At 40.5% G+C, this 24,634-nt stretch overlaps 1 protein-coding gene across 16 annotated transcripts in view; it reads left to right on the top strand.

Annotated features, from left to right (window-relative positions):
- The window catches only part of lrrc7 (leucine rich repeat containing 7), a 143,234-nt gene that overhangs the window by 29,233 nt on the left and 89,367 nt on the right, over positions 1–24,634 (top strand). For 13 of the 16 annotated variants that reach the window (XM_085138000.1, XM_085138013.1, XM_085138004.1 and 10 more), the window contains exon 1: positions 1,029–23,473. The exons of 2 other annotated variants lie outside the window; for them this stretch is intronic. In XM_085138000.1, the coding sequence (XP_084994126.1) occupies positions 23,449–23,473 (25 nt within the window). In that variant the 5' untranslated portion in view covers positions 1,029–23,448. Of the gene's footprint in view, positions 1–1,028; positions 23,474–24,634 lie in introns of those variants that run through there. One more of the 16 variants, XM_085138001.1, reaches the window with a different exon arrangement.

A 24,634-nucleotide genomic window follows, 5' to 3' on the forward strand; every position in this document is an offset into this window, starting at 1 on the left:
AAGCAGCCGATGGATGGCATTTGTTTTGTCACATGAGCCATTGTATTGTCATCAGAACTTTTAAACAAAGACCATGATGTACAGCAACTTCCAGCCAAGTCAAGTTGGAGGCATATCATTATTAAGGTCTATAATCAAGAATGCCTTTATGAATACACATTCAGAGGGTTTACAGGAAAGTGCAAACCACTGGTTACACTCAAGAACATGTAGGCCAGGTTACACTTTGCCAGAAAACATCTAAAGCAAGGCTGCCCAGCTTTTCAAAAATTTCTAGACTAATGAAACCAAGATAAAGTTTGTACCATCATCTGTCAAATTTCATGGAGGCAATGTTATGACACAGGCATGTATGCCTGCCAGTGGAAACAGGCCACTAGATTTTAATTGATGATGGTGATAGAAGTAGTAGGATGACCATTAAAGTGCACAGGGCTGTACCCTTTGCTCAGATTCAGCCATATGCTTCAAAACTTAATACACTTGGGTTGCACTTCATAGTCCAACACAAGTTTCTCGGATGAAAAGAAACGAGAAGGTTACTGAAACGGTTACTGAAGATAAAACTAAATGCAGAAAGACCTACAAAGAAGCAGCAACTGAAGGTAGCTGCAGTGAAGGCCTAGCAGAGTATCTAAAGGGAGTAGAGTTGGATGTTTCGAGACCGGTCTCAAGACTACTTTTGAGCGGTCTTGGTCTTGTCTTGGTCTCGACGGACTTTGGTCTCGGTCTTGTCTTGGTCTCGCTGTCTCTGTCTTGCTGTCTCAGATTGACATAGTGGAGATTTGGAGTCAACAGTATCCATGACACACAACGTAACGTTCAATAATGTGTCATGCGCAAAAGCATCAGCTCTAAGAGCCATGCTTAGAGAGTGCTTTGTAGTGAATCAGAAGAGTCGACTCCCATTGAGCGAGAGCCGGCTCCTCACTTAATTTCCTTTCGCTGCTCAGCTCTCACACAGTGGCTCAGCTATGCTCCAGTCCCTCCATATTGTGGCCAATCACAATATGGAGGGACTGTCTGTTTTTCACATAATGATAATGATAATATCATTATGTGAAAAACAGAGAGGGTGAGAGACGCGACAGTCAAGTGGAGCGTGCGTCTGTCCTCTCAGTAAGTGAGTGAGACAGTAGACAGCGGTGAGGAGGGCTGTGCGAGTGCATCGCAAAAACACATAAATATGCCTGACACCTGTAAACAAAGCAGCATCTGGCTGCAGTTTAAAGACTTTTTTGTCTTGGACTCGGTCTTGGTCTTGTCTCGACTTTGTCTTGGTCTCGTCTTGGTCTTGGTCTTGGTCTCGTCTTGGTCTTGGTCTTGTCTTGGTCTTGGTCTTGTCTTGGTCTCGATACCCTCTGGTCTTGGTATTGTCTTAGTCTTGGTTTAGGCGGTCTTGACTACAAGTCTAAAAGGGAGGAAACAGCATTTGGTGATGTCCATGGCTTCTAGACTTCTTGTTACAAAAATAATTCCTATTTTTAAAATGAATTCCAATAACTTCCTCTAAATTTAAAAATGGGGCACTTGGGTAAAAATAGTTGTAATCCCTGAGCAGTTAAAGCAAAACTGCAAAAACTGTATTAATTTAAGGAACAATGAAACACAATAAAACTAATGAGTGTACTTAAAGTTGTAAAGTATACTTTTTTTTGCTGTTGTTGTTAACAAACAACACAATAGGTGACATATATGTTTTGCACGTAACCCTTATTGGGTTTACACTAAAACGTAAAGAATTTATAATTCTCCAAATTTAGACCTTCATTTCAATGACACGACAGCTGCCATTTTAATAATATCGAACAAAATATCTGGATTCTGTTACACATCTGATGAACAGACCTTTCAGTCATCAGTTCTCTGAACGAGTGATTCATTCACACTTCTTCTCCTCAAGTCCTTCTGATATTCATTGGATTGGAGCAAATCGCTTAGATAGCTAAATAAGCCTCAGTTAAACAATCGGGATTGGTGCAGCTTAATGGATTCCTGGCTCCCAACAACATATTAAAAACAGAGTAAACCATTAAAATGTGACCTTTGTGTCATGATATCACCCTTGGTTCTGTGTGTGTGTGCATTTTTCAGGGGGTGTTTGTGTGGGTGTACAAGGGCCAACCTAAAGTTGAAGTTTCATTGTGTTTTTCTCCCTGTGACTTTCCTTTCTCTTCTTCTTCTTCTTCTTCTCGTCTCTGTCACTCCCTTGCTCTGTATTTTCTGTCCATCTGGTGTTGCCATGGGAACCCTGCCTACTAATCCCTGTTCACTGAATCAAGAAATGGAGGGTGTAGTTTTACTGGGGTGGTCCAATCAGAATCACTAGATGGCATCTCAGACCCATCTATCAATCCTGATCTAGGTGCTCATTGCTGTTTTGGAGATGTCAGCCACATGTTTAATCTGCACACAAAGAGAAATGTAAAAAGGTCAGTTTGGAGTTTCTGGAATTTTTACAATTTGTTGATGGACAGAAGCCAAATACAAGAATGTGTGCTTAAGTCAGATTAATGTTTCACCAGCCATATCAGGCTTACCAAAGTTTCAGCAGCTTAATGCATTGACTGAGTGGCATCAGGCTTCGCATCTCACTCTTCAAATGGCACAGATTGATTTTACATAGCCCTTTACAAAAATAAATAAATAAATAAATTGACTGCAATGGGGGAGTGGACAGGGCAGTGAGTGTCAGGCAAGTGTTAAAAATGCTAAATGTAATAGAAAAATTAACACAAAACCAAAGGGGGGCAGTCATTTGTGCACAATATTTCAATCAGGTTGAGGTCCGGGCTTTAACTGGACCGTTGCACCACCTAAATTATTTTGTTTTTTCAGCCATTCTGTTTTAGATATGCTGCTGTGCTTGGGATCATTGTCCTGTTTCATGATCCAAGTTTGGCCAAGCTTTAGCTGGCCTCATATTTGACTCGAGAGTACTTTGGTGGGAGAAAAAAAAAAAAAAAAAAAGAGTACTTTGGTGTAAAGATGAGTTCATGGTCAACTCAGTGACTGCAAGGTGCCCAGAACCTGTGGCTGCAAAATAAGCCTAAATCATCACCACCGTGACAATTGGTATTAAGTGTTGGTGCTGATATGCAGTGTTTGGTTTTCATCGCCAAACTTTGTTTCTGTCTTTCCGAAATGCCTTGTTCCAGAAGTATTTGTGGTTTGCTCTGATGCAACTTTGCAAAAGAAGAGGCTTTCTCCTGGCAACGCTTCCAAACAAGCCATACCTGTTCAGTGCTTTTATAATGGTACCATCATGACTGTTAACTTTTAACATGCTGACTGAGCCCTGTAAAGTCCCTGTAAAGATGCAGTTTGGGTTTTTTTTTTCAGGTTCTCTGAGCATTTCATGGTTAGGTGTGAATTTCTGGGAATATCAGTAACCAACAATTGCATTAATTGCTTATGTCTTTCCTCCTTGGAAATGGGTTAAACACATACTCAATGCTCCAGACAAGCAAACTGCCATAACTTATTTTTAATAAGGTGCTCACACTTGCTGCTGATCAATAATCAAGTCCTTTTGATTATCATCACCTTCCCATGGAACAGTAAGGCAGTAAGGCTGTACTTACTTTTCATACGCACTAGTGCAATATCTTGGGTTTGTTTTTAATCAATACATAATGGCATAGGGTAATATGGCAGGATTGGTAGTTCAGCCAAGGTTTCATTTACCTAATTTTAAGACCCATTAAGGACCAGATTAGATTATGTCCTGTTACATAAAGCCTTAGAATTTAAAGAATGCACACTTTCCTTTAACAGTGACTATATGTGTTGTATTTAGAGCTAAATGGTAGTCATTACAAATGCCATCTAAGCTCTGAGATATGAGTGTGCATACATGTTAAATCCACATATGACTTGATGGCAATGCCCATGAAGTCTCTTGACTGTCTGAAGCCATTTTTTTATGCAAACTCGAATATATTTCTTGGTTTGAACTTTATTAGTTATTCCCTGCTACCTTGATAGTCTTGGAGTCACTGAGGTGGTGTAGTAACCACATCTCATTAGATCTCCATTTCCTCCCGGCTGAAGGTTTCTTCCTGTTAAAAGAGAGTTTTCCTCAAAGGGCATCATTGCCCTAAATTCAATAAGCTTAATTGAGAGAAGTAGTTGCTACAGAAAACCTTCTCTTTTTAGTTTATTTCACTCTCAAAAGGATTTTCCAACATAATGTGATTCTCAAGAAATGTTTGAGTCATCACTCAAATAACATTCAAAGAACATACTTGTCAAAGTCAAGAAGCGAAATCCTGCAGAGAGGAGTGCAATTAAAGGTGTGTAAATAACCTTTATATCAACTGTGCTTTAACCAGCCTGCTACATCTGCAGGCTATGATATAATTAACTGCATCAGTGGCTGTTTTTTTTTTTTTGTTTTTTTTTTTTTTTGGGGGGGGGGGGGGGGTTCAAAAGTGTACACAAACACACTCCTGTGTTATCCCTTGAGAACTACGTTTTTTCTTGCTGTGTCCTCAACAGACTCAGTGGGGGACTCACTGACATGAGGGAGCTGTAATTAATACAGAGAGAAGGGTGTACTTCGTGTACCATGATGCACATGCAAAAATGTTAATAATTTAGATTAGACTGTTTCTAGGTTTGATATGAAGGTGTGTGTATGCAAAATGATCTTAGCAGGACTCCTGTTTGTATTTTTTTAATCTGCGATTTGAAATGGTTCCCTTTATTTGCAACACATGCCATAATTTGGATGGTAGCGCAACAGAGAACAGTTGGGCAAGTCCACAGTTATTGAAGCAGTTGCAAATGAATCCCGTGAGACTGAATCTTCAGGCTGAGCTGAACTGAACTGAGTTAATGGCTTTTGTGAACAACTCCTGCGTGACTCACTCCTGGGGCCACATTACAGGAATATCCGAATGAGAAAATCCTTTCTTGATCTCACTTAAGAAAGCAATTTAGAGTTTCTCCGAGACAGAAAGAGTGTTGCTGAATGCAACGTCAATCAAGCTGTAATGTAACAATCGGGCAAATCGCCCTCAATCTGCTGCAGAGGCACAAAATAATTTGATGTGATAGCGCGATTCATGACTGACTGTGCTTCGAATATAGCAACAAAAAAAAAAAAACTGTGCATGGGCCTGTGTGTGCCAACAGATGAGCTGCTCTGAAAAGACAAGTCATGATTTGCTTCATTATTTTAAGGCTCATAAAGATGCGAGTATGAGAGGTTACTCATCATGATGATAGCTATCCTTAATAGATTTTTTGCAGTGTGTGATGTTAAAGGGCTGTTTAATTTAGAATAAATTCATTTAAACATTTTAGGAAGCTCACAATTGAATTGATTGATTTATCGCAGCAGCATAATTTTGCATCAAAGCTCCAAAAGCACATATACGTACAGTGGATATCCAAACAGAACCTATAGGTCAGGGGTGGGCAAGTCCAGGCCTCGAGGGCCGGTGTCCTGCAGGTTTTAGATATCACCCTGGGTCAACACACCGGAATCACATGATTAGTTTGAGAACTTCAGGACATGTTGAGGAGGTCATTTAGCCATTTGAATCAGCTGTGTTGGATCAAGGACACATCTAAAACCTGCAAGACACCGGCCCTCGAGGCCTGGACTTGCCCACCCCTGCTTTAGGTCAGGGGTCTCGAACTCCAGGCCTCGAGGGCCGCTGTCCTGCAGGTTTTAGATGTGTCCTTGATCCAACACAGCAGATTTAAATGGCTAAGTTACCTCCTCAACATGTCCTGAAGTTCTCCAGAGGCCTGGTAATGAACTAATCATTTGATTCAGGTGTGTTGACCCAGGGTGAGATCTAAAACCTGCAGGACACCGGCCCTCGAGTCCTGGAGTTCGAGACCCCTGCTTTAGGTGGATACTAGCAGTGAATTCACAGGTGTCGAAGTCCAGGCCTCGAGGGCCGGTGTCCTGCAGGTTTTCGTTGTGTCCTTGATCCAACAAGGCTGATTTAAACGGTTAAATTACCTCCTCAACATGTCTTGAAGTTCTCCAGAAGCCTGGTAATGAACTAATCATTTGATTCAGGTGTGTTGGCCCAGGGTTAATATCTAAAACCTGCAGGACACCGGCCCTCAAGTCCTGGACTTCGACACCCCTGGATTAGAGGGTTGAAGGCAATACTGTATATATAAACTATGACTTCACCTATTGGTTTTGGGCTCTGCATTTTAAGGCTCTATTGTACTCCAAAAGGCCTCAGTACTTTGGAGATGTCCCCTTTCAATGGTTCAAACATGTGGTCATGAGATATCCACTTGTCCAGTACCCCCCCAAAAAAGTACAACTGTTGTATGAAGGGGGAAATTGCCTAAAGAAAGCAATGTGTTTTTCATGTTTTTCATACTAGGTTTTGTTGCGTAGTCTCACATTTAATATGTGATTCTATATAAAAAAAACAAACAGTTTTTGAGCCACCCTCAAGTGGCTGCTATATGAACTGCAACTTCTGATGCATGGCTTAATTTTTCAGCACTTGAGGTTGCCACTTGGCAGCGATGCAGGGCCGCAGCAGCGCTGACACATCAGAGGGTGAGATGGGAAAAGTTGCAGCTTAAATAGACTGCCAAACTGGCAGGATGTGTTTGGTGTATCACGTGAAGAGAATGAGGCACGTTTGTGTGTGTGTGACGCAGTGTCACCGGCCTTTACTAGCTTGCATGCGTCACTCCACGTAATATGAGGATAGATATATCACTCTTTCCTTAAAGCAACACAGGTTAATTGCACAGCGCAGTGACATGAAACACTGCAGGTGTTCATGTGTGTTAAATGGCAACACTTACAGCAGCACAACTCATATGGCCGTGATTCGACTGAGGCAACAACATGCTTAAGGCGTAGCCACTGTTATCACACTATGATTAAGATAATGTGAACATGCACTTAGCCTGAGCATTATCACATTAACATATTGTTGCTGCTGTGTAACATTAGAAAACACTTGCAGGGATGGGCTAAAAAGAGAGCTATGCAGGGGAATAAATAATCAGCTGTAGAGATGTCCTGGAGTATAAATTAGAGTGAGAGAGTGAAAAGCAATCACGGCTACCTTCTAAACATGGATCATTTTGGGGAATTCCCTCTTTGGCTAAAGTGTGGGGAGTTGGAGCCATTTGGAAAGCTCCCTGCTGGAAGTTTTTCTTTTTTTGGTCCACATATATTTGGGAGTTTGGCCAGATTCATTTTTAAAGAGTTTTATGAGCATCAGTGAAGAAAAAAATAGAGTCCTGCCAGTGACTTAAAATGTAGAATATCAACGATAATCACTTAGTTTGCTAAAGTTATTTTAACATCAGTTTGCAAGAAGTCAAAGAAAATAGCCATAAAATAAAGATAGCTAATTTAATGTACATGTCTCCTGACGGTCCAGACTCTTTTTATTAAACGGCATTTCAACAACACAGGGTCGTTTATCCCAACAGGTATTTTTCAAACCACTTTGTCGCTTTTTTCTGAGATTTTTTAGATTAAGCTGGACCAGTTGTTCTCGAAGTAGTCCCAGAACTCCTGGAACTATTGCTAAGGGTTCTACAAAATATTACAGTATGCCATAAATTAGCAAATTATGATGCATTAACAAAAATTGCACTCAGTGTTGTTAATCATTCGTGGCAAAGGAGCACACACTTTGTGTCTGTTGAGCCAATTCAATTTCTGATATGACCCGAACATTGTTCTTTTAGTAGAAATGATGGTAAGCAGCTGCTTTATCAGTGTTAGGATGATAAGGAGTCCTTGGTTATCTTTCTTGTCCGTAATATTTCACCTGTGGTTTAAAAACAACAACTGAGTTATTTATGATGAAATAATTTTGTCATGGGTTTTATCCGGGTTTTTAATGCTTTGTGTCTTGTTCTATTTTATCTGAACAAGCCCCTAGAAAAGGCAGTGATCACTGTCAGCCTCTCTCGGTTTTTATTACAACTATTCATCAACAGCATGTTTTAGAGCTCATTTTTTAAAACCTTACAATGTAACTAAAGCCCACCCCATGCAGCAGCAGTAAATTAAATACTAACCTCGTATTGTGGAGGGATTATCTCAGTTGTTCTACTGACTGAAGCTTGGTCCGTTTACAGCATCCTGCCATGCGATTACATTTGTCTCTAACCATCGGGAACCCTCACGTTAACTTTTATCAAGCTGAAAAAAGTTGGCGTTCATCCTTCAGCTTCACTGTGTTTGTGTTATGCTAACATAGCTGTGTCGCTATCGATCACGTAGCACATTATTATATACCAGCTAGCCCAACTTCAGTAACCCTACAAAAGTCACTGCTGTTTAGATTTCTGTCTTCATTTATGTCGGAAGTGACAGCAGAGCTGTACGTTTGAATTTTTCAGAAATCCCTCAGTCTGCTATATTATGTTTAGGTGGTAACTAGCGAGCTAACACTCTGCTAACTTCTAACTCCGTTAAATTTCATGAATTCTGTTTTCATGGATGCCTGGATGTTAAACTTAAGTGTTACCCCTGGTAGAGCAGCAACCCTGATCATTTTATTAAAGATGAAAGAATTTAGATTTTAACTCTCAGTGATGCTGCAGTGTTCGTTTGACTTTGGACCTGAAGAGGAGTTTGGACCTGGAAGCGGCTAATGGACATCAGACTTAGAGACCGGATAGACAGTTGTATTGATTTAAGTAGGAGTGTGTCTGTTCTACTAGACATGCGTGAGAACAACTTAAAAAAAAAAAAGAGAGGCTCAAAGGAACCTCTTGTGTAGAGACAGTGTAGTGCTTGCGTTAGCTGTTGCATGGTTACATAAGCTTATATAGGTACATAGGGAGTTGTTAAATTATTAAGATTTAACAACTCCCTTTTATTAATTTATTGATTAATAAAAGTCTAATAAAAGTTTTGTCATTATATCTGGCCAATAAATTCGCCCTGTTACCTCATGAAGTGGTAGCCCAAGACCTTTTTAAACTAATGTTACTGATATTTATTAGACTGACTTGAAGTCTATCTTGTCATTTAACTCTCGGAAGAAAGCAAATGTGCTCATTTCCTTTCATCTCCAGCTATCCTGTTTTGATCTGGTCAGCACATTGCATTATTGTTGTATTATTATTATCACAGTCTAAAGTCTAGAAATCAATGCATTCATCCATCCGTCTTCATCTGTTTGTTTGCTCCTCAGCTGTCTTCGCTTCCTATCCTCAGGTATCTTTTCCTTCCTCTGTGATGGCAGGAATGGTCGCCATAGAAACAGAGAGCCTATGGTGAAGTGAGAGAAAGACTGAGGAAGAAAAGAAAGACAAGCAATGCGAAAGATACAAAAGGAGGGTGGGCCAACTTTAAGGTCTGCACTTCATCCATCTTTGCCTCGCAGCAGTTCCCTACTCTTTCTTTTTTTGGAACTTATCCTGAAGCTTTCATCTGTTACTTCTATCCATCCCCCCAGCTTTGTTTCTAATCCTTCATCTGTCCCTCTGAGTCCTGGAGTTAAGAGCCACTTATACCTCTTGGGTCTGACAAACAGTTTATGATACACATAACTAATGTGTGCTTTCCATGCAGCAAGACCACCCCACCTTGATTGTAAACAGGGGAGGATAGATTCTCGGTAAAAAAAAAAGAAAAAGAAAAACTGTAAAAAGTGCTTGTTAGCTGCAGCATTTACTTGATGCTGTAGTTGCTCTGAGCTGATTTAAAGTGACAAATCAAAGTACAGCACTTGTGTCTCCTGAGTGGAAGGCTGCATCATCATTAAATGGCTTTCGCTCGGCATGTTTCTTAAAATAAATGCTGTCAGTTTAAGGTCATTGTAAACTAAAATAACTACAGCGATGGAGGCTTTAAGAGACTCATACCAGAAAAAAATGTCTAAATGGTGAAATGCTTATGCCCCTGTGTGGAGGAACCTATGTGCTGGCGAGGGAAAAGAGTATGTATTTGTGTGTTTGTGTGTGTGTGTTTCACTGTTTTAATCTCATTCATATATTCATCAGCAGGCAGAATGCTGACGCAAGTGAGAAGGAGAGGAGGCATGGAGAGAGTGAGAGGCAGAAAGTGTGAGATAAAGTGCGAGGAGGAGAAACAAATCCAGAAATTCATCGTCCATCTAGCTATCTATCCAGCGCTAATGTGACTCTGTTTTTTGGTGTACACATTAAGCATACAGAAGGGAGAGGAATAGCAGAGGAACCAGCAGAAAGACAAACATAACAAAGGTGAAGTATCCCAGAAACATGTAAACATACGGAAAAGAGCTTCTCTTCTGTTTACAACAAATCCCTTTAACTGAATCTGGTCAGTGCGAGAGACATTTTTTGACAAAAGTCCAATTAAGTCCTCAGATGCAGACCTAAATAACATTGTTAGCACACACAGACAGATTTGCTTCAGCTTGAAGGCTTACATCTGTGGGCCTCCTTCTCTCTGTTGTGTCTAACTCTTTGCTCTGTGCTGACAATGTGAAAAAAACACAATGGAAAAAGTGCAAAAAAATCACAAAACAGATAACAGGAAAACAAGGAAATTAGTGAAGAAACGGTGACTATGAAACAAGACTACAATGACAGGATGAGTTCCTGATCTTTGACTGTGATCGTGTCTGTCATTAACCACAGTCCATCAGGACCCTGTCCATTCGCTGGACAGCTGGCTGACTCTGAAAGTCAAACAGGTGTGACATGTTTCTCAGAGTAGAAAATGGCAATTACACTAGTGAATGATGACATGCTGGATTGCAGTAAAAATGCCAGAGAGGCAAAAGGCAAAATATCATAGTTATGTGATAAATACGCTCATATTTGAGTGACAAAGCCTACGATGACATGAACAAAGTAGATGGTCATGTGAATTAGTCATCCATACATAGACTGTAATGAAAAGATGGATGCAGCTGGGTAAACGCCGTCAGTCTATCTAGTAGCCCACAGGAGGCACGCCCCTGCTTTCTTGATGAATTTGTGGGCTCTGGCTTCAGATGTTACTGAGTTCAGCGTAATGTACATGATCTAAAATATGGGCATTGTTACGAGTTAGAAAGCGTTCCAAATTACTATGCAAATAAGATTTTAGCGTCACAAATGTTTTTGTGTTCAGTTAAACTCATGTCTCTCGGCTCTGTGGATCACTGATATCAATCTCAGACAGCTGTCATAATTAGTTTGGAATAAAATGAAAACTAGTTAAGAAGGATGTTCCACATCATTAAGCATGCCACAGCTTTCAACTAATATGGTGAAGTAAAAGGGTCTGTGCTGCAGATATGTGATGAATAGTGTAGTACCTTGGAAGAGGTCTGAACATTTGGTATTATATGAAAACTTAAGCGTGATCATTGTACTGTGAAGAAACTTGTGGCTGAGTCAGAGCACAGACGGGTTCGTGCAGACTAAGGCATAGAGATGAAGGTTTCTGCCAGACAAATTCATCAGATTCACAGAACAGCTGCTAAAATGCCATTACAAAGCAGCAAGCAGGTATTTGAAGCTGCTGGTAGTACCGAGCTGTAGGATGCTCCAGAGGCTTGCAGGCTCACAAGCAGAAATGGTTCCAGTAGGCCCGGAAATACATCTAGAGTAATTTTCAAGCAGTCTTATTTACTGAGGAATGCTGTGCAACCCTGGATGGTCCTGATGGATGGATGAGCATTTTTAGTTCATTACAACCAATAAAATGTTTTGAAACTCAGTGCATTTTGAGGGTTTTTTTTTTTTATTTGTGCAAAAACACAGCTATCAATGGGAGGTTTGTTCAATAAAATTGTGCTCTAACAGTTGATGACTTGGAAAGTATACTGACTGTCATTTGAATTGAATATATAGGAAAGTCAGCAACAAATATCCTTTGCATAATAATTTGAAAAGCAGTGTATATCAGGCTTGCTCATCACATCTGTTTTCAAAGCACCAAGATGGGCATTAGTGTTGGATATACCGTACTATGTGACTGACAGTATGTGACTGTGCAGTAACAGTCAGCTCCACGCCATGTTTGTGATTTCTGGTTTCAATAATGGTGACAGGAAAACTGCTTAGCATGAGGCTTAAAAACAGGACTTCACTAATAAATGGGTATTATAAATGTGGTTATGTCCATCTTTAATATACAGTCTATAGGACCTTTTTAACCATGAGTTCAGTATATTTGAACAGAAGGTTGGAGTGCTTAATTATCAGTTAAAACTTGCAACACTTGTGAGTTTGATTAGCAAGCTCTAACAATGGACTGAATGAGTTCATTACACAAACTCAATTACTGTTTAGTACTAAATGACTTACAAATAAAATTCTTGAATTTAACTCATTGATAATGGAGCAAAGACTTCTTGGACAGGATGTTAGGACATTACTTCACAGCAAGCCACATCATTTGTCATGTAATTGCATTGAAAATGCTCCAAAAGGCACCAGCGCTACAGAAACAGATATATATAAAGAATCACTTTCCAGTCTAATCAGAAATGCTTAAAAGATTTGCTGATCTTTTTCTTCCACTGTTGCAGAATTCTCCCATGTATTTCACTTCAGGATCCTTTGAGTGCCAAGTCTTTCTCTTATATTGCCTCTGCTTCTGCTTCAAGCCTCAGTTGAGGATCTGTATTTTCAGGAAGTGTTGCTTTGGCATCATTTTAGAGCCACAAAAGTTGCTGATTGTGCAGAGCAGCTATTCCCAAGAGCGCTGTGGCTCACTTAGAAACCAGATAATCCTATGGGGCAAGCCCAATTTTAAATCTTCACTCCAATCAAAATACAATAGAAAGTGATGCATTATTACTTGAACATTTTCTGACAACACAGGGCAGTTGGCTAACTGCTAACGCTACCCAGTCATATGCAAACTGTCAAGGCCAATGCTTGACCACCTTGCCAGTGAGACACACATTTCAATGCAAGATCAGTAAATTTAAGTCCTGCAAGATAGTTTTAGTGGGCAGGGATTTGGTTGGGGTAGATGGATGTGTCTAAGAAAGACTGAACCTAAAAACTCCTTCCTCATTTATACTTAAAAACAGTAATCATGCACTTTTATTTGCTTTTATTTAGCACTTTTTGCCTTTAATTGCATAAAGTAAAAATAAAGATCTGGCTACATAGCTCCGACCTGAAGAACTGCAGAATTTCCTGCATGTGGTCCCTGTCTAAAAAAAAAGCAAGCTTGAAAAGAGTATTACAGCCACTCATGAGAGGATCAGTGAAGAGGAGTACAGATCTGGAACCGAGTTACTGCACCCACCTGCAGCTCAGTGTTGGAACGACTGGAGCTGCCATCCTCTGTCGCCATCCAGCATGAGGAGGTGGAGACTGCAGACTCGGATGCTCTCATCCGTCAGTGTGTGCGCTCAGCTGTTCCACATGTTGGTTGCAAGCAGTGCACCATTTTTCCTTATACTGTTCTGTCAGGTGTCAAAGCTGCTCCCAGAGGATTCACAGAGTCTCTGATATCGGACCGCAGGAGCTTTCAAACTTGAACAATCTGGAGAGTTTGTTTCCACAGCACTGCTCTGGCTAATCGCTGCTCACTTTCCATGACCTTTGCAGTGAAGAGGCGGATGAGATGAATGTCAGCTTGAAGGCTACCCGCAGAACTAAATGACAACAAGGCAGCAAACGCAATTTTGAGTTCAATACCGAAGAGTCCTTGTAGTCAAGAAAAGTTAAACTCACACGGCTCCTATATTCATAATTCTTCTAGGTACCTCTGTAGTTCCACTACTTAAAACACTTGTTTTAATCCTTAATCATCCTAAACACAAGAATCAAGTTGCCACGCTTTACTGCACTGCAGTTACCTAGCAACACCCATTCACAAAATGCCATATATGGCATAATGCAGTAGAGAGAGACTGAGTGTACTCTAAGATCCAGAAAACCAGGCAGAGTGAAAGGACATTAAAGAGATGTGGCTTTTTGGAGGGTAAATAACAAACAAGGAAATAAGCAGTTCTACATGTGAGAGTTTAAAGCTGGCGTTTGTGGATGCTCTGCAGGCTGCAGAGCACGGATTCTTGCAAGGACGTCTAATCTGCACAGCACGTCACATGTCGTTCAACCTTCTTTCTTGCAAACTGTCACAGTCAGTCAATGTAAGCCCTATTGCTTCTCTGGAATGCTACACTATACAACTGTACGACACCACAAACTATTTTCTGCTTCTCCTGCCTGTCCTGTAATCCTGTGTATTCCCCCGTGTTCTCCGTCTCTCTCCACTGTTAGTGAGTCGTTCAGCCTGCTGGTCAGCCAGCCAATCAATTAGTCATCTCAGTGGGAACAGACTAAAACTTGGTCTCATCCCACACGTAATACCTAACAGATCTTAAGGCTTACAATAGAGACAGAAATGGGCACTGTGCACAAGGCAGCAAAGAAAAAAAAACTGTGATTGATAAAACAGTGTTTCCATAGAAACCCTGGATATTTTATATTGACAGTAAGAAGACATTGCTTTTTTCCCTCCTCTCTCTGCTCTAATCAATTTCTGTTGCATTCTTAGATCATTTTGGCATCAGACCGCCTGATTGTGTTGTCCTTATCATGCAGATCCTGTGTGTAATCATTTCGGTCTTGATTAAATGTCTTTAAATGAACAAATTATGCATTTCCTGAGTCTGCACTGAGATGATCCTGGGTGCTACTGTTGCAAGATTTGTTGCTACATTCAAGGATTTTTCTGACATTTTTCAAATAAATAAATGTACCTTCCACTTCATAGAGAGGTTGTAAAATGTTGGCTTTCTAAGTAGTTTATTGAATACTGCTGCATGTGTAATGTGTGTCATATTATGGGTAGGTTTCTTTCTAATGGGGTCAAAAAGGAAATACCAAAAATGTAAATTATTGAACATTATGGTGAAAACGTCAGCCTCCAGGAAATTAACATAAGTCACTTTTATCTTCTTGAAAATTTACGCGTACACGACTGTGTGAGTGTGTGCGTACATGTGTGTGCATGTGAGGCGCTGGAGACTGGAGTTGTTACTCTCCATGAATCACATTGCATTAAGACTTCTCATCACCTATTCATAAGCCTGTGAGATGAAGAGCTCTTGAGAAATTCACCTGCAAGGACCATCATACTGTTGATGAGTGTGTGCCATGTACTTTTTACAGTTTGCAGAACAGCAGTTGTCTGTGGGTAGTTTGTGGTTTTCCTGTAAGACGGTAAATACTTACTGACTTGCTTCCACAAACTAAGAAAATGTGTTATTTGTAGAACAAAGCAGAGTATTCTTGGATTGTTGCTTTGTAAAACCATAAACCACAGAAAAATGCGCAGAAATGGTTTAAAGATCTGTTTGTAATAACTTTGGTAAGTCTCCCCTTCCATTATTAAAATTTGCTTTATGCACCACAATTTGGTTCCTGCAAAAAGCAGAGATATAGACCTGGTCATTTCAGGTTCAGTCATGGACTAGCCTTCCAAAGCGTAGTCGAGTGAGGGACAAATGCAGATTTACAGGTGTGGGGCTAAGGCAGACCTCTTCTTATCATATGTTTGCTTTAGAATTTGAGTGACAGCAATGTATGTAGTATTATTAGCAGTATTAGATATCTGTTTGTGTTTAGTAGTACGGAATATATACTTATCTATGGGGCATAACATTTTTAAGAAGGGGCTAGATTTGTCTCCTTCTGCTGGAGACTTCTGCCCGTGCTGGGGCTTAGTCCTAGAAATGATGTATCTGACCCAGATATCCTCAATTACAATTTCTCTGAAATCCAAACCTTACAATGTCACCCAAAGTCTCTTTTTTTCCTTTTTTTTTTTCAGTGAATTTGGTTAAATATCTCCCTTCTGGCTCACACTGTATTTGTGTTGCTTGGCAACATTAACTTAGCGACTGTCTTAACAGGAAGCAACTGTGGAGGCTTCAGCGATTTAATGACCCAAGTCTTCTCGCTGGCTCTGCGCGAGGCTGTTCGTTCACAGCATGGCATCCTGCTACCTGCAGGGTCCCATCACATGCTCACGTTGTCTCTCTGGGATGCAGTTATGTGTTTGCATGTTGAACAAACTCATTTTCTCAAGCTGCTTATGAATATGGTTCTAATAGTACAATTAGCTTAATGGTTTTCCATTGAGGCGCACATGTTTATATCACTACATTTACCAAGACTATTATTACCCACAATCCTAATCTCAGCCATCATAAATTATGTTAAAAAACAAATAGTATGCTTTGCTTACCATGAATCTAAACCTGCACCGTAACTGATTTTTACTCATTTAAGCAGTATTGTGATGTGGACATATAATAAGATACTGTATTATGTATACACCGTACACATAATACAGTATTGTAAAAGGCAAAGTGGCAAAATAAGTTCATAACTTTAATTTTTCTTTGCTGTAATTGCATCAGAAAACCGTAATGTTACTTTGTAACTGAAAAACAGTACTCATACCGTAATACTATACATTTAAAATACAATAATAATATTGTAAATGACAAAAAGTAACAATGTGGAAAATGAAAACAATAAGTAGTAACGGTATAAATGAAAATACAGGTCTATAGGCCTGGTGAATAAGAAAATGTAACCATGATGTAAAAGAAAATGCAGTATTGATGCTGCGAGCAGTTTAACAGTAAATTCCCAGCTTCCAGTTGCCAGGAATTTACTGTCATATTTAGAACACTCTCTGTCACCTTGACTCAAAACTGTGACTTTAAAGTAAGATAACTGGTACTCTCAAGGTACAAACTGATCCTTAGAAAGATGTAACAGTCCACAGTTTTGTAGATATGACCCAGCGCTGCAATAACAAATCCATGTCCACTTTGTGTAATTCATTAGAGCCAGAGTTTGGACACCACTGATAAATCTACTGTATCAACAGAGCTGGGAATCCTGCCATTGTGTTATTATGGGCACTATTGTGTTATTTGTGGATAGCACTCTTAGAATAAACTCAAGGTGTTTAAGGAGCTGCAATCTAGTGCCAAAAATAGGCAAGCTCTCTAAATGTACAGCTTTGTGATCTATGTTTATAGCAGATGCGTGCGTGGCTTTCTAAACCAGGGTGCCCCAAAATAACCAAGGTGGGCAAAATCAGCTGAATCCAAAGTGCCTGAAATAGGACCTGTGTGCAGAAATTGGCTCACATACCGAGTTTGGCCCACCAAAGTATTACACTGGGTGCAAAATGCAGCATCTCTCATTTATTTTCTTTAAAACTGACATTTCCTCTGAGTTATTTGAAAGCAAGCTTTCTGTAACCTTTCCAAATAACCCTTTGTGAAAACTTGGGTCTAAAATGACTTTTAAATGTTACAGTAAAAATATATATCCAGAGATGCCACTTCAGGTTTTTGACTACAATGTTTATCTTTTACAGTTTTAAAACATTTTGTCTCCAACTGAAGGATGCTCTTCTTGTATTTGCAAACTACAGAGAAGTTCATGCACTCTTTTTTTTCTCCTGTTTTAGAAAGTTGGACTGACATAATTATATAAATGGATGCCTATAGGAAGGACTTCCTTGTATGAAGTATCTGAAGTTAAGTGGTTTATTTATCCACTGCTTGACTAGCTTAGCTGCCAGTCTGTGACCATCTGGTAACCACTGGAAAAATGTGTAATCCCTGACTGGATGGTCAGCAGTTGCTGAAAGGTTGCTGGCACTCACTGTGAAACTGATTGCTAGATCTCCATGCATGCACGCCTGGCGACTCCTCTAGTAACCCTAGTAACAGTGACCCAGGTTACTAGGGACTCACAGGTTGCTAGGGAAAAGTGTGCGTTTTGAAATGTGTTGGTTGTAGAAATAATTTCCCTGTGACCGAAGCAATCAGAAGGACATTTCTGATGCATCTCTTTGTGACTGATTTCACTTGGTTAAAGCCAGCAACTACTACCAAATGGTGGGGAATCCCAATTTTCCTCTAGTGACCGAAGGTTGCCAGAAGGCTGCCAGCTGGCCTGTGTGATTGTGTGAGGTCTTAACTGGACGCTATATACATCCAAAAGTCTTGATAATGTCCTTTTTTATGATGCAGACTGTCAAGATCTACCCCCCATTTGTGTGATTGATGTCATTCATCCTCAAGTTTTTAACTCAGTAGGCCAATTTGTTTTCTTGTGACCACCATAAACTCAAACATCCTCAACATGGTGCCACATACTTACTGGACGTAGCCTCCTCTAACTTCTCTGTTTTACTGCACATTATTCTTCTTCACAGCAAGGAAGGAAGGAAGGAAGGAAGGAAGGAAGGAAGGAAGGAAGTGTTAAGGAAGTGCTCACATCTGTCCCTTTGTGTTAAAACACAGGGACAGATGTGAGGTTAAAGAGATACTTGATACCCAGCTGATGGGCACACGCCTTGAACAACTTTGGGTGGTTTTAAAACCCTTCTCACCTTGTTTTGCAGAGATGGTCAGCACAGCACATTTGAGATATTATTGCTGTCTGGCAGCTAATCAGTATGATCTTGATGTTCCTATTGACAACTGGACTTGTAAGCAGTGATCTTCACTCCTCTCCAGCGCTCCCATTCGCTATGAAGAAATGGAGCTTGTGTCTCCATCTTTCTAGTCTCTTTTGTCTGGAGCAAATATTAACGTGATTTTTTTTTTTTAAGGGAAAAAACCCCAAATCATTTCCAGGATGGAACAGCTCACAATGATCACAAGCAATAACTGAAAAAAAGAAATAAAAAAGAAACACGCAGATGAAATAAATGGAAAAATATGAAAATGAATAGAAGCAACTGCAGCAGGCTGCACATACTGTACAGTCAGTGCATGTACACATTTTGCATTATCCATTTTTCAACTGGAGCTTTTTTAGTTTGCTTTGTTCATTTGCTTTTGTAATTGGTTATGTATCCATACCTGATTTTCTTTATAGAGTAAAGAAATTTTAGAGTTGTTATATCATTTTATAGATGTAGAAATTTAAAATGAAACCGTATCCAGTAAGGTCTGATTGATTGCCTCCATTTCTGTTTTTATTATATTGGTCCAATCTATTTGAACTGTTAACAATTTCAGATTATGCAGTGATTCAGATGTGACCCCAGATGTGGTTCCAGATGTGAAACAAGGCTATTAGAGGAATACTTGTAGTAGTGATGCATTTAGGTTCTGGAAGCCAATAGGCCAAAAACTGACCGTTGCTTATCTTTGTGTTTTAAAGGCAATGGAAAGCTAGTGTGTTAAGCTTTTACCTTGAGAAGCAAACATACGAGAGATACTGTATATCTCATGCAACAATTGTGGGGAAGACTGCTGACTTGACAGTTGCCACGACAATCTTTAACACCCTCCTCCCTTCTGAGAGTAAGTCACAGGAGGTCATTCCTGCAAAGGCTGGCTGTTTGCAGAGTGCTGTATGGAAGCATATTGCTGGAATGTTGATGGGAATAGTGTCCTCGTAGTAACAGGTGCTCAAGCAACAAAGATAACCAAAGCTTTGAGAGTATTGTCAAGGAAAGTCGATTGAAGAACTTGGGAGAGCTTCAGAAGGAGTGGACTGAGGCCTGGGGGGCCACAACAAATGTGGGGCCTCAGGAAAGGTGCTACTGTACAACGGTCAGATTCCTGATATCAAGCCAGGCCTGAGTCACAAACACCGCCAGAAGCATTTATCTGGGAAAAAGCACAAGAACAGGATTGTTACTCAGTGGTTCAAAGTCATTTATTCACATAAAACTAAATGTTATATTTCATTTGGAAATTGAAAATGGGAAACTTCATTGGAAATGAATGTCTAAGAGTACGGACCAAGCGTGGAGAGGCGTAGACTCCAAGGTGTTTAAGGTCCAGTGTGAAGCTTCAGGGGCCTGTGATGTTTTGGGGTTCTGGTTTTGGTGGTGGTTGGTCCAAAGCTACCCAGCTACTGGGAGATTTTAGTGCACTTCATGCTTCCATCTGCTGACAAAACGTTATGGAGGTGACGATTTTGCTTTTCCAGCAGGACGCAACACCTCCCCACAGCACCAACATTACGACCAAAGGGTTTGCTGACCATGATATTACTATCAGCAGACAGATATTGCCCTCGAGTGATCTTGACCTAAAAGAAATGAGTTGAAGGTGGCTATCAAAGCAGCCTGGGCTTAAATAACACCTCCACATTGCCACAAGATGATCACCTCTATGCCACCATGCACCGATAATTCATGGTAAAGTACTGCGTTTATAAACAAAAGTACTTTTCTGATGTGTGTGTGTGACTTTCATGAGCCATAAGCCATAGTCATCAAAAGGAAACATAGTAAATATTTTGCAATGTTTCACTTGTAAGGAGTATATAATACCTCAAAGTTGACCGTGTTGTATTAAATAATGGAGAATAAAAATAACATTTTCACATTATTTTATTTCTTCAGCTGCACGAGTACATAATCAGTGCCTTGAGTCTCAAAAGAGGAGCTGCTCACCATCCTTTCAGCAGTAGACTGTACTGTGTTTTTAAAATGTTTTTCCATTTGTGCTGTCATCCGTGTTCTAAAAGTAGACTTCTTTATTGTAGGACGTCCTCTTTTGAAAACAAAATTATCTAAAAAGCCTCTATATTTGGTATCTGTTGTTGCCAGGCAACAAAACGCAGTCCCAGCTGAATTTTTTTTTTAGACCCTGAACATTTTAAGCTATTTAACCAAATACTTAAAGGACTGACATGGAGTTAAAGTGGATGTGTAATGGGAAAGGAAAAAAGAAGGGCTAGAGAGAGGAAGATGACTAGCTGAGTGACAGGGTGACGGGCTGGCCGGCTTCCTGGTTTCTCGCAGACTGTTGTCAAACTCAGTCGATCTTGGAGAATCCCAGTGCTGCCATCTGGGTTTAACGGGAGCTTCATCCTGGCACTGCCTACTGGTACAGATGGCATAAGGATACTATGTCACTGTTACAGTAGACTTGAGTACAATAGAATAGAGCAGAGCTGCAAAGTCACAGGTCGGTTTAAGTCTTCACAGGGAGCCACAAGATTTACTGTATCTATATCTAATTTTTCCAGGGGCCAACATAATTACTCTAATTGTACTACTCTAATGGTACTTGTTATCATGTTGTCATGACCTCCCACACAAGCAGTCCAGACCTGCAATATAATTTATTTCACACAGTGTTTAAATTGATCGAAAACACATCCTGACTGTCGCTGCTGTTTGGGAAAGAAACTCTTAGCATTCGGATGATTGGGAAGACGTATACTGAAATGCTATTAAAACATTCTAACACCCAATGTCTAATCTTATTTATTTTACAGCATTAAAATGGGTCTAATCTGTTGTATTTGATTATCGAATCCTATTTTATTCATGGATTTGACTTCCTGTAGAGCAGATCTGCAGGTATGAGTGCTCTTCTGCAGTAACACACATAACTCACTCACACAGTTGCACACCTAAAGCTGCCTACTGCCAATGCACTGTGTCATGCTGGCCTCTGAGCAGCCTCACTATGCCGTTGTGGGCAGTAGAAATAAGGCAGGGACAGCTGCTGTCACCCTCCTTAGGCTAATTTGTCCTGATGTTCCTGCCACAGTCCGGCTTCTCAGCTCTCAAACCAGTGCCTCTCTGTGTGGAATGATTTGCAGAAATGCAAAGTGTTGATTTAATCGAGGATTTTGGAAAATGACGATGCTCATCTTTGCTAATCCGCATGAAACGTGCAGCTGAGGTGTAAAACCGCAGGCAACAGATTACACTTCAGAGTGAAACTCTGAGCTGAGACACAGGCGTGCGTACAGGAAGTTTAGCTATTACTTCACTGCCAACCTGTTTGTACTTGTGTTGCCAAGACTGAAGAAAGTGGGCATTTCTGTAAAGTGGATTTAAGCTCTGCTGAGTGAAATTGAAATAAACAAATAGTATTGAATTGGCTCGTGCTGCCTGTGAATGAACTGATTAGACTTAGAAGCCTCAAAACAGCAGCCCACTCAGATGACTACTGAATGTAAGCAGCAGTTTGCACCACACTGAGCTCTGGGTAAGGCTGCTCACTTAGCATCCATCATGTCCTCCACAATGCCAGCAGGGTCCCCGGCTGCTTCCACCACTGCATCACATGTGTGGCTCGTCTTTGATGTTTGTGTGTCTTGTGTCATGCCACTATAGGCCAGTCAGTGTGGAGATAGGCATCATTACCAACAGTTGTGCTGTGAAATTAAATAACGAGCAAGCAAGACTAGGTTAAGATTCAATGACAACGTGGCACCTTTGCCTTTCAGATTCACATTTCACTTTGAATGCTAAAATGATGGTCAGGAGGAGGAGGGACACATTTATCACAGAGGCCAAAGATTAGTGTGTGTTTAGCAGGGTGGGGTCAGATACTGATATTGCTGGTGACTTGTCATATGTAATTTAAAGAAAAAGAGATGCTTGTTTGGAATGCAAATAGTTACAGTATAAAGCACAATGGATAAGTCATTTATAAATATAAGGACTGATGGATTACTACTGTCTGTTCATATTAACTTCAATAAAGGGCTTTATTGGTTTATCATTCTCTAATATACCATCAAATCCAGTTATAAATACTACAAGTTGGTGATTAGTGGATTTTAGTCCAGGCTTATTTGCAGGACCTTTATAATTAAGTTAATAATTGTTAATAAGAATCTTTTAACAACGTGGCAACTCATAATTGGTTCAAAATGACTTGTAGCGGAACTATGGGGTTAAAAGATAATTTCTTAATAGTTAATAAGACATTATTACATCATATCATCCGTTAAAAGACATTGCCTTATAAGAGCGTGGCTTTTGTTTAAAATAAACATTTTCATTGAATATTATCTCTAATCGAAACCGGGCTATTTTTACGCACCAAAATAGAAAAAAAAAAATCTCATAGGAAAAGATGGAGGCAGCATGGCAACAGTCTCAGAGACAAGCTCGACTTCACGTGCACGCGCACCTGCACAATGAGATAAAAGACGACTTCTCCTCTTTGCTCTCACAAACTCTCACCCGTGCGCGATTACCGCACACAGGCGCGCACATCCACGCGTCCTCGTTCCATCTTCATCCATCTTTCCTCCCCCTCCTCTCTCTTTCGCGCTCTCTCTCTCTACGAGGGACGTATGGGAGGGGACGCTCGTGCTGAATGTGTTTTTTCCTGCAGCGTGCTTTACGGTACCGGAGAAGAAGAAGGAGAAGCACGCCGCTCCCCTCCGTTGGTCACGGAATCGGTGTTGTGACATTGCGCGCCTGCTTCTTATTTTCTAAATGGACCGAAGGGGATGTGACTGAAAGCAGTGTGTAGTCTGCGCGCGTGTAACCGAGTTGGATTTAAACCTGACCCTGAGATGAATCACACTGCCCCGGTTGATGCGCTCATCTCCTCCGTCTTCTAGCTTCGGGGGCACTAAAGATGCGGCTGATAGCGCGGGTACCTGTCCTGGTTTCTCACCGGTTCGGTTTGTCCCGGTAGACTGATCCCGTCCGGTGCTGCGGTTTCCAAAGGGGCGAGCTGAGTGATTTTTTTTCTTTCTTAACCGGATCCGTCACCAGCAGCCTGCCAGATGGATAACTACTCTACTTTACAACGTAAGGCGACAGTGGCAGACACATACCTGCTCCCGTAGCCCATTTCATGTTAAGTCTGTGCTAATGATGGAGTTCCCTTAATGAATAACCACATTAATCTGGGGTTAGCAAAGACTGCAGCTGAAGTCTGATTTTACTGGATAAAAAACAGAAAAAAAAATAACTTAAATAAATATTAAAATATCCTGTAAATGTCCACGGGAGGGACATTTGATGGTTTTCCCTCATGTTTTGTCACGATCATACAGTTTCTTGGGCTGACATCACGTGACAACTTGAATGGCATTTTTCAGAATTTGGTGAGCTTTGCTACTGAGCATCTGAACAGTGGCACTGTACGCCGTATTTAATAATTTGGCGCTTAAATGTACGCACAAATTAAGCCCCTTCATCCTTTCATAGACACCCCCCACCCAGGGCCTTTGAAGCTCCAAGATGAGCTAATGAAACAACCATGACTGCAGGATCAGGGAGAGGTGGGGTGTGTGGGGGGATAATATATGATGCAGTGTCACATACCCTCTTGTCTTGACATGTAGCCCCCAGCCCTGTTGCCATTATAACGTCATGCTTTCATATAATGCACCACATTCACACCTGTTAAATCCACCACCTTGAGGTATGCTGTGCTTATTAGACTATCTGCACCATTATTTAGCTGTATCGGTTTGTCATGCTTGTTATGAGCCTGTAATGACAAAGGCTTATTAACCATCTGCCTAAATGGTTTATGGCTGCAGTTATGCACCTGTAGAAGGTTATGGCTTTTTATTAACTGGATCATAATTTTTACAGATACAAGCTCTAATTTGTTGTCCATGTCTCTTCTGTGTGTGTATGTATGTGACTTACAGGGCTGTAAACCAACAAAAAGAGCCTTTTTTCCTTTTAAAATCAAAGAGAATATTTAATTCCAATCTCAACTGCAACATATTTTAAAGCTCCTCTGTCTTTGTTGCTCCTAAGACGGTTCTATTTATACACTCTTTTTCGACAGGGCTTTGAAGTCGCTGCTCATTTTGGTGTCATTTTGCAAAAAAAAACTATTATGTGTTCAGCGCTGGTTTCTTTCTTTGGGCACACTGATCACAACAGCTTACATGCTGCATGTGTAATTCTCCAGACATGGAGAGTGATCTGCCACATCTTCAGGCTACATGA

This window comes from Neolamprologus multifasciatus, chromosome 17, assembly GCF_963576455.1.
Source record: "Neolamprologus multifasciatus chromosome 17, fNeoMul1.2, whole genome shotgun sequence".
Classification (NCBI taxonomy): Eukaryota; Metazoa; Chordata; class Actinopteri; order Cichliformes; family Cichlidae; genus Neolamprologus; species Neolamprologus multifasciatus.